Here is an 11,135-nt window from a genome sequence, read left to right as displayed (position 1 = left end):
TTACTTGATTGATACGAAATTTGCATGCGTACGATTGATATGCCAATAATGCTCATATGATAAATTTATCTGATTGATATAACTTGTAAATAATGTCCTATTACCATTAAATTAGGATCTGGTAACACCTGTTTATTATCTGATTGCATGCGGTTGTATGGATTTAAATAAAATCTTTATCAGGATTCGTTTGTGAAAGCGAAAAAATCAAAGAGGCAATGTGACTAATTTGATCAATGATATTGACCATTCTAGGATGTAAAATCAAGTGTTATTCTTTAATTTACCAATTTAAACGTATTATGTTGAAACAGCTTCCCTGAATTAGAAATATTTGATATATGTTAATTTGTAGAAAGGATTACACATTAAATGTACATACAAATGTATCCGCTACTACGTGCTAGAGTCATACTTTATGGAAACTGATACACTTAACTATTACAGATACATGTACATGTAACTAAAGCATTACAAACATACACGGACGAAAGGATCCTTTTTTTGTCTTCTCTTATTCATGGGCTCCATAACTATAATACTGAAGACTTTGATGTAGCTCAAAGGTCACAATACGGGTAACAGAGAATGACTTTTGGTTTACGACACACTGTCTCGTTTTGGAGAACAAATGCCCTAAGTATGAAATGCCAATATGGATAAGTGTAGGAGATAGAGCCTTGACAACATTTTTCTTTGATACGGTCAAAAGCCACAATGCAGGTCAAAGACATTTTCTTTTGGTAACGGCACGCCACCTCATTTAGGTGAACCAATACCCTAAGTATGAAATGATAGTATTGAAGAGTTTAGATAGAGCCTGGACAAGATAATGTGCGGAAGAACGGATAGAAGGATGGATGGAAGGATGAACAGGCGGACACAATGCAAAACGAAGTGTTTGCCTACATATGGAGTTGATATGTAGCAAACTTCATCCCATCTCAAGTGGAAACCATCTGCGACCGTCCATCCATTATTGGCATTTTGTTGGCAGTGTTTGATCAACTTGACGATGCAATCTTGGATTGCAGATTGACCCGAAATATAAAAGCACTTGGTACGGACTAGCTCAGGGTCGTTTCAGACAATATTTACTGGTAATATTTGAGATGCATGTTTCGGAAAAAAACTGATGATTGCACAATCACATTACCCTTTAAGTCTCAGATAATTTCCAATATGGTTCGGATTAATAAAGCTGATAAAACTTGAGCATCCGTTAAAATGTGTTATTCAAAACGACCACTATAGCAGTCATATTTAATTTCGAATTGCCATGATGAATAACAACACTTGGTCTCGACTATCCAAACTAAGTCCTAGAAAGTTCAAATAAATCAAAGTCAGGCAATAATGGACAGACAGGATGAGATTTCAGGTAAGAAAACCTAGTGTAACTACAATACATTGTTACCTGTAATAAGTCCTGGTCAGGATTTGACCTCCAATCTTTAAGGCTTTTATGCAATGGCATCATCAGCCATCCACCTTGATGGATATCTCTGAATGCGGTTTTTCCTGGAAATGGTGACATATTCATGAGTACTTTATTTTGTGGTTTCAAGCTAGTTTCGAGGTAAAAATGATATTACCCATGTCCGTCCGACCTGTCGTGTCCTGTCGTGTCGCGTCCCAATTCAATGTAACTAACTAATCTCAGGAACTGCCGATACGATTCTCACCAAACGTTCCATATATAATAAGTATGATGTCTTGGTGTGCACCTTATTCTTTTTTCATTGATTAAGCATATACAGCATACAGCCAACCTCTGATTGGCTGAAATCATATGCAGTAATAAATTTTGTTCTTTTGATTGATCTCGATGAGATTTGATGGGAGGGATTCAATTTAACACCTAGCAACTTCATTCTTTTTCAGATTTTCATTAAAATTATACAAAGGTCAAGTATGAGTATACTTCTGATATTGATGTATTTGGGGTATCAATTGGCAGCGGGGGCATATTTGTCTGACAGATATTTTCTAGTTGATACTGAAGTGTAAAAAAACAGTTTCAAAACACTAACCTGGGGCTGATCCGAACATGACTAAACTGTCTTCGATGCAAGATATAGACTGGATTTCTTCCAGCTGTGGAATAGTCTTAACGGTTGTCTCATCAGGAGGTTTTGTTGTGTTGACATTAGCCGCTTGTATTGATTGCTCACCAAAAGGTCTGCTTTGTATTTTGCCTGTCTTCGTGAGTCGCACTTCAAGCTCGGTGTCTTCTGCTTTTGCTGGAGGTCCACTTTGAACGGTAGGTTCTTGCCAATTCTTTAACAAAGTGGCCACATAAAAATCTTAGTTTTATCATAATGAAATGCAAATACATATAGTCCTTCTTTCATCCTAGCAAAGTTACTGATCAAATATAATGAGTCATTGTCGATTTAAAGACAGTGACATTGAACTTTGACCAAATGTGACACTCAGGTAAAACAAAATAATTAAAATACTTAATTTGAACGAAACTTTGTCACAACAAAGGTGTGTTACAACATCATAACTGAAGACCTCTTGGATATTTGGTCATTTAAGGAGAGTAAATGCTGGACCAACAGAGCACGACTTTGAAAATCGTCAAAATAAACACCAAAGGTTGTTTACACTACGATACGCGACAGTGATAAGTGTCACTACGATACGCTACAGTGATAAGTGTCACTACTCTACAGTGATAAGTGTCACTACGCTACAGTGATAAGTGTTGCTACGCTACAGTGATAAGTTTCACTACGCTACAGTGATAAATGTCACTACGCTACAGTGATAAGTGTCACTACGCTACAGTGGTAAGTGTTGCTACGCTACAGTGATAAGTGTCACTACGCTACAGTGGTAAGTGTTGCTACGCTACAGTGATAAGTGTTGCTACGCTACAGTGATAAGTGTCACTACGCTACAGTGGTAAGTGTTGCTACGCTACAGTGATAAGTGTCACTACGCCACAGTGATAAGTGTCACTACGCTACGCCACATTGATAAGTGTCACTACGATACGCTTCAGTGATCAGTTTAGCGTTGTGCAATCAACTGTGGTTATCCGACGATGGACTATGTTTATTACTCACGAAACATTAATGAAAATGAAATCATATAAAATAATCTTAATGTAACTCGGGACAATCATTCCATCAAATCCCAATCCTAACACACAAAGCTCATGATCATAACAGACAAAGTTTTCTAATGACTCTTTCATGACAGATTTTGTTTGACGGCCTAACGTGATACTGGCGTTTCATCTTTGCCCTAAAAAACCAATAAGGTTTAGGGGATGGTGTTCCTCCAAGTAATATGCTGGAGATAACTGTTCTCTTTACTAAATTATTCAAATGAAAAGTGTTAAAATCTTTAATGCTACTTCATAACAATTGTTTATTTTGATATTTAAGACTTCCTTAACAAGACAAAACCAATATTTTGTCCTGTATTTTTTTTAAATTCATCGGTGGGGACCTAGGCTCTAAAAAATAAATGTATAAATTGTATGTAGTGCATTTTATTATATGTTAAACAAGAGGCCCATGGGGCCTGTATCGCGCACCTGGTTGGATTTGACCAAAATTAATGTCAAAATAATGTTTATGTTCAATTCGTTAACACGTCGCTTTCGGCAATCTCGAACAATGCTATACATGTATATGGTTATCGTGTGGAATCCCAACCAACTGCTTTGAAGAAATTATGAAGTCCAGACTCTCAAAGAACCTGAAAGACTTCAACGATTGTTTTTACAACATGATTGTGCTTAAAGAAAGTAAGACCCTTAGGCCGGGGAAGCCCCTTAGGCATATTTTTACATCAGAATTGTGTTTATCACTTAACGTCAAGCGATGCTATACATGGTTATGGGATCGAGGGTCACAGCAACCGTTTATGCAAAATCTGTTCCCCTTTCACCAAGGAAGCTTCTGGCAAAATAGGGTTAAGATATATTCATAACTTTATGACTTGTAGCGAATTATAGGCATGACCTCTATTTTCCCTATTTGGCCCCACCCCTTTGGCCCCTTGGGGGTCAGAGTCACAATTTATGCAAAATATGCTGTTCCCCTTTCCCTGAGGATGTTTCTGAACGAATTTGGTCAAAATCCAATAAATATTTTATGACTAGTAGTGATTTAAAGCAAATGTTGACGGACGGACGGACGGACGGACGGACGGACGGACGGACGCTGCACCACTGCATAAGCTTACCGTACCTTCGGTAGAGGTGAGATTAAAGCGATAGGAAATCTCGGAGTTGCATCAGGCAGGCTCTCATCTTTCTCAAGAGCAACGGTATGGTTTTTCATCTTATCATTCTCTGTTTCAGCTGGCTGTCTTGCTTTAGATAAAAACAAAAACAAAAAAACACAAAGAGTGAATCTGCTCTAAAGAATACAGATTTTTTAAAGAATGATTTTAAGAATTTCAAGGTGTAAAACACTCCCATTGGTCGTTAATCCGTCAACTGTTTCAGTACAAAGTAGTGGAAAGAAACGTTTGATTCTTGATTTGAGGTAGGTTTATATGCGAAAATAGACTATCAAATATGATGATTTAAGAACAGCGTTGATTCTATAGAGGAGCAGGGTTGGTTAATCAAATTTTATTTGGCATATTGATGTATTTCCTCAGCTTGCAAAATATCAAGGATTTTCATGTATGTTTGATTTGGAAAAAGTATATTTTAGATTTCTGGCTTCGGCGTTTGGTTTGTCAACTACCCCTTACTGTTTTACTAAAGTAACTTGGCCGTCAATTGCAAAACGGAGAGGTGAAGGGTTTCAGATTTTATTGCATTTAGACGACGGTCTATGTCCCAATGTGCGCAGGTCAGAGTTAGTAAGTCCGAGTGCAAAGGTCAAAGGTGATTAAACATAGCAACATTACCACATTGGTGACCAGGACCCAGTTGTTCAGAAGGTGATTAGGTTAATAACATTTTAACAACATTATTCAAATCCTGATATAATAATTTTTGGTAGAACAAGCTTGTCAAAACTTTATGAAATTCTGTAATTCTTAATTCTCTTCCAAATGGCATAATTTAAAGACGATATACTCACAGGTTTTGCAACAAATGAGAAATGAAATTTTTCACTAATCAAGTGATTAAGCTGATCCCCTTTTGAACAACTGGGCCCAGATGTTTATCTATTTGCATATATTAGAAGCATATTCATGGAATGATAAAATCACGTTTGGTGAAGAATGTCTAGGTTAAATGCAGTTTTGGTTTAATTACTTGACTGTATCAATGCTAGAGAACTCTGTTACACACCTGAGTGTAACATAATAGTGTATCGAAAGGGGTGCCCAAGGGGGACTTTGGAATTTATGAATATATTTGGTCTAATCAGTCAAATATCATAACAGAAAGTGAACTTATGATTTGATGCTTTTGTTAGACTGCTTTTGTATTTTACATTGAATTTACAGTGTGTTATTATTCCGTGGTAAAGTTTTTGAAGACACGAGATCAAATTATAAGGAAACTGATACTGGGTCAAGGAAGATGACCACAGACACAGAGCCCAGCTACTATTGACGACTCACTAGTCCTGAAACCACACTTAGGTATTCCTATAATGAAGTGATTACACACACACCTTAGCCTGAAACGTTTTTTTTTTTAGATCTTTTTGTTAATGTTGCTTTTTAATTTGTATTTAGGCCCAAAAACAAACACTTTATGACTGGAACAGACGAGATGAAACTCACATTTAAAAGGTAACTAGGGACCATATTTGATATACATTTAGCAAACATTTTTATATGATTATATCAAGCATTATCGTCTGGACGCGAATAAAACATCTTTTTAGTTATTGAATCTTTATAATTATCCAAAAGATATAAAGTCATTTCACTGAGAACTGTGATTGCCATTATGATTTGTATATTTATTGATAAAGATCTACATGTGCATTACGTTGTAATTTTAGTGTTCATGAACGATGGGCAATCATTTTCAAAACAATCGATTATCATTATAATCGGAATTAAGCTATCAACCGATCAATTTCCAAATATAAAATCGTTCTTTGTGGAGGCGTTTACGCTTGTCATATTGCAATCACCTTCGAGATGCAGAAATATTGAATTTGAGACATCTGGTGGTAATCTCTGTCACCAAAATGCTTCGCGGAGTTCCAAGTACTCGGTACCAGTACCGTAGCGATACTTGTTTCATAAAGGACAGGTACGTACTCGTTTTAAAATAATATCGGTATTTGCAAGAATAAAAATATTAAAATATGACGTATGCAAACTGACAAACACTGTTATTTAGTTCAATATATGTTTTAAACACTTCCCAAGAAGATTTCACAACTTTACCGACGTTTCAATGTAAACAAAGATCCTACCTTTACTTGTAGTTAAACAAATGTTCCATGTTTGTTGTACGCGTTAAAAAGTCGAAATTAGAAATCGATAACTGACCAAATAAAATAATACTCTTTTTAGATTTGCTTTTTGTTTTGTTTTCGTAACAAACATGTATATAATTAACTTAATATGAAAAATACGAAACTACTGTATAGCAGTGAAGATTCAAAAGTAGACCCATGATGATCGATGTTAGCAGAAGCAAAAGATTGGAAGTTTGTTGTGTTTCCTAAGCATTCTCCACATTATTTACTACTGCTACAATATAGTTATACATTGTACTGCTGCCCAAATTGTTCCCAATCAGGATTTTGAAAACAATGACAAATTCTGACTTTTCTAATAAAATTTTCAGTAGCTGCATTCTTTCAAGTAGAAAGCTACCATATATAAACTAGATGATAAATGCAAATGAAGAATTTACTGATTTTACATAAAGATGTAAAGGATAATTTTGAAACTGATTAATTTTTTTGTTTTTATTTTATTTTGTGTGTGTTTTCTAGTATTGTCTCTGAGTGTGACATTGTTTTCATGTTATTGTTTGAATCCAATTTTGTCATTACATGTAACAATTATGAATTGTTTGTTCTAAAGTATGCGTATAGCTGTTCTTTCAGCTGTTTTATATAAATCGTTTGTTACTTATTTATAAATTCTGGTTGATTTGGGTCGAGGAAACATTGTTTACTTCGTTCATTGTTTACTTTCTTTTTCCCTGTGACATTTAGTTTACGAACTCATTATTGTGTCTTCAGCGCCTCAGCTAGATTCATGACCCCCGTAAATGCAGCAATTGGTGGCAGCGGTGGAAGAACTTTTTAAAAATTTAAAATAGATGTAAACTGACATCTGGTTCTAATTTTTTTGTATTTGTTTAGCTGTGAAACCGTGAATCATTTACGAAATAGATGAATCTGGACTGTACGTTTTCCTAGGGTTTCGAGGTTAAGTTGGTATTGAACTGATGGATCAATTAAAGTCATTTGTTAATGATGCAAAAAAAAAAAAAAATGAAATTCAGTCTAGAATGACTGAAATAATGAAACATCAGCTGTCTGAATTTGAAAAAGAGATAGGGACAATATTTGTAGAAAGAAGACTTCTAATTTCCGCTAAGACACTGATTCGGAAATGCAAAATTCTTCTCATCAGTCTCGTCAGAACTCGCCACGGGATAATTCCTCAGATTTAAGCAGGAGTTTTGTTGTAGAACATGGTGTTGATAGAAATACAAACCGGCATGGCACAAGGTGTTCGGGCACAAATACATACTGATCTCATTAATGCTCAGAACATGCAAGCCATACAACAGAGAAACCAGGTGTCTCTGTGAAAAGTGTTCTGAAAACACACATCATATGATGGTAAAGATGATATTGAAGACTATCTAACTCAATTTAAAAAAACATCTTACTTAACTGGTCTGTAAAAATAAATCACTAGTCAAAAATGATTATTCATGGCTGTCGACAGCATTGAAGTATTAATGTTAACACTTTGATATATGTCGACAACCAAAATACTAACACTCAATAGTCACTGATGGCAACACTCACTTGTCACTGATGTCAATACTGGTCATTGGTATCAACACTCAATAGTCATGACAGTCAATATTCTCTAGTCATTGATGTCATCACTGAGTAAAACTTGATGTCAACACCCACTAATACTCACTTGTCACTGATGTCAACACTCAGCAGCCGTGGAGTTCAACACTTTCTATGTCAACACTCACTAACACACAATAGTCACTGATGTCAACACTCACTAATACTCACTAGTCAATAATGTCAACACTCACTAATACTTCCTTGTCATGGAGTTCAACACTCTCTAGTCATTGATGTCAACGCTTACTTAAACTTGACCAAGACAATGCGTATGTTATAAATGTGTTCTTTATTTGCATGTTTTACTTATTTTTGTCTTAGTGTATTTATCAAAACTATTTGTAAGTCAAATTGAATTGTGCCTTTACTGTTTTGTGTATTATTAACATCATTCATAATCGCGGTTCTGTTCAAATTGATGCATATGAACTATTGGAAATACCATAAATTAAATAAAGTTATTCATTTGGGTTTCATATAAAACTTTTTCATTGCACAAGTGTCAAGACAACTTTCTTAAAAAAAGAGATAATTAAGATCCTCCAAGTGTTGTTACACTAAATGAACACTTCAAAAATTAAAAGAATAACAATAATTTCCTATTTCACAGAAAAAGAAACAAAGTCCCCGTCGGGGACCCAATCGCAAATATCAACATTTCACATTTCACATGTAATCCCTTGAGAGTCAATAAAACATTATGTACTTTTATCTGTTGAAGTTACTTACACTATGTAACAAGCAATAATTAATAGCGATTGATGTTCCTAGAGACCACAGAATTCATCCAATTGCAAAATAAACAAAATGAACACAATTTTATCTCCACACGACAAATGTTGATGCTTACCCCGGATTCAATTTTCGTCGGGCGAAAGAGAGGTTACTGAAATCACGTGAAACACTCGGCTTCCTCCGATAACAGCGAAGGGCGACAGATACAACTTCTAGTGTTGTTTAAGCGATATTTTAAAGTTGATAATCATCAGTTTGTAAACAGTATTATTTCTAGTATCAAACGATTTCAGGAAATCAAATGCATAAAGAAAATTAATGAAAATTAGCCATTTAGTCCTTTTAATGAATTGCCAATACAGGTACAATGTATCGTCTACATTTTTCCCACCAGACTTGTAAATGGTTACATTGAGCAAATCCCATTTGTGTTTTTCAAGATCACGTCGTGATTATTGAATTGCACACAGTATTTTTTGTTGTATTTGCTATTAACTGTACATTACCTGGGGATAACTTTGATTCACTTTCAGTATAAATTAGTGCCCCAAGCATCAATAAATCGGAATTTTATAAGCCACTATGTTGTCTTCAGTAACATATCTTTAAATATGTTTCTTTGTCAAGTGTTGTCAAGGTGTGATCATTTACACTTTAATTTTGTCTATTTAACAATAAAAATAAGCAAAGGTTAAACAGATAATTTAAAAGTGACCTTAATCCTTCATTGATGATCACGATTAATCAGATGTCGAATTCGATGGTATAATGTTATGGTATAAATATTAACTTAATTTGTAAGGAGTTCATGCGATATCATGTATATTAGCTTTACATAAGATGCAGATAAAGTGATTGATACAGTTATATTCGCTTTTACGAAGTTGGTAACATAATTGAGTGTGGTTAATCGCATTGTGCCAGTCGGTCCAATAGTGCAAAATCTTTCTAAAAAGGCTTGAGCTAAATTGCTTTAATAACTGGATCAGTATTGACTACATTTGATTATCTTGACTCTGCTTTAGTTAGTTACATTTCTTTGGCCATGCAGACTTAAATAGTATAGCTCCCATAGGGACCACATATTGAGTATTTCCCTTGAGCTACTTTGTTACATTGGAGATGACAGTTGAAAGAAAACACAAGCAATGATTCTTTATCAGTAACGGTTTCAAACAAGTAAATATGTAGTTATATATTCCATAACATAAATCCAGATTTGCTGTTATGCTGTAACCATGGTATAACTTGAATATTTCTACGATCGTTTTAATTTTTCCGAATCTAATATCTTTCCTGACTTTCTGATATTTTATTCATAGACCAAAGACACACTTACCTTTAACCGAAATTTCCACTCCTTCATCTACGTCTTTCTTGTCAGCACTTGTTTTCGACGACCGACAAGCCTATGGCAACACAATCAATATGTACATGTACATGTATTCATAAATTATATAAGGAATGCTATTAACATGGGCAAAAATGTTGCCAAAGAAAAAGAGGATTTTCAGTCAGACAGTTTTAGAAAGTTGGGTAACCTGTTGGCATTTAACAGCAACACCTCGCTAACTCATTTGGTCAAATTGTTTATTTATATGGCACCTATGTAATAGCAAATCCCAATAATTTCCCTGTTACATCTCTTACAAAAGTCACAACTGAAGATGACTTTGCATCCGATATACTAGTACTTATCAGCATTAATTATATTAAAAAATTATCACAAGTAATATGGGCCTATTTCATAAGGTCATCAGATTATTTTTTTTTTTTGAATTTTGTTTTTTTGTACAAATCTTGCTAGATACAAGACGGCTGTAGTTGGAGAATTACTTAAATAACAATGTAGGAACTTAATTTAGATTTAAACGGAGTATGACATCAGGAAGGATAGACAGAATTATGACCTCTGTTTTTTGGGTTTGGACAATCTGGCAAAAGATGAGGTATTCCACTATTAGGAAAAGGCACTACTGGTTGGGAAAACCAACAGAAATGTTGGGCAGTTTGGTTTGTTTGGTTTGTTTTTGTTTAACGTCCTATTAACAGTCAGTGTCATTTAAGAACGTGCCATGTTTTGGAGGTGGAGGAAAGCGGGAGTACCCGGAGAAAAGCCACCGGCCTACAGTCAGTACCTTGCAACTGCCCCACGTAGGTTTCGAACTCGCAACCCAGAGGTGGAGGGCTAGTGTTAAGTGTCGGGATACCTTAACCCCTCGGCCACCGCGACCCCTGACCTATAGTCATCGTGTTTAGTTTTTCACAATGTATCATATGCAAACTTTCCAAGTTTCTAATTTCTTCTCAAGTTTCATTGATGTAATTTATGTTAATATTGCCTTGAGTGATCCATGGATGGTCCTGACCAAGTGTTGTTATTGTTCAGGTTGTTCTGAA

The 11,135-nt window shown here is 35.1% G+C and overlaps 1 protein-coding gene across 1 annotated transcript in view; it reads right to left on the bottom strand.

Annotated features, from left to right (window-relative positions):
- Nucleotides 1-1,417: 1,417 nt before the first annotated feature.
- LOC117321466 overlaps nucleotides 1,418-11,135 on the bottom strand; it is a gene marked incomplete at its 3' end in the record, with an annotated part of 39,848 nt that continues 30,130 nt past the window's right edge. The window contains exons 7-10 of the mRNA XM_033875882.1: nucleotides 10,075-10,144; nucleotides 4,212-4,336; nucleotides 2,034-2,280; nucleotides 1,418-1,521 (exon numbers count right to left, since the gene is read on the bottom strand). Coding sequence (XP_033731773.1) covers nucleotides 1,418-1,521; nucleotides 2,034-2,280; nucleotides 4,212-4,336; nucleotides 10,075-10,144 — 546 coding nt within the window. The remainder of the gene's footprint in view (nucleotides 1,522-2,033; nucleotides 2,281-4,211; nucleotides 4,337-10,074; nucleotides 10,145-11,135) is intronic.

This window comes from Pecten maximus, unplaced genomic scaffold, assembly GCF_902652985.1.
Source record: "Pecten maximus unplaced genomic scaffold, xPecMax1.1, whole genome shotgun sequence".
Lineage (NCBI taxonomy): Eukaryota > Metazoa > Mollusca > Bivalvia > Pectinida > Pectinidae > Pecten > Pecten maximus.
This window is presented reverse-complemented; position numbering and strand designations above follow the sequence as displayed.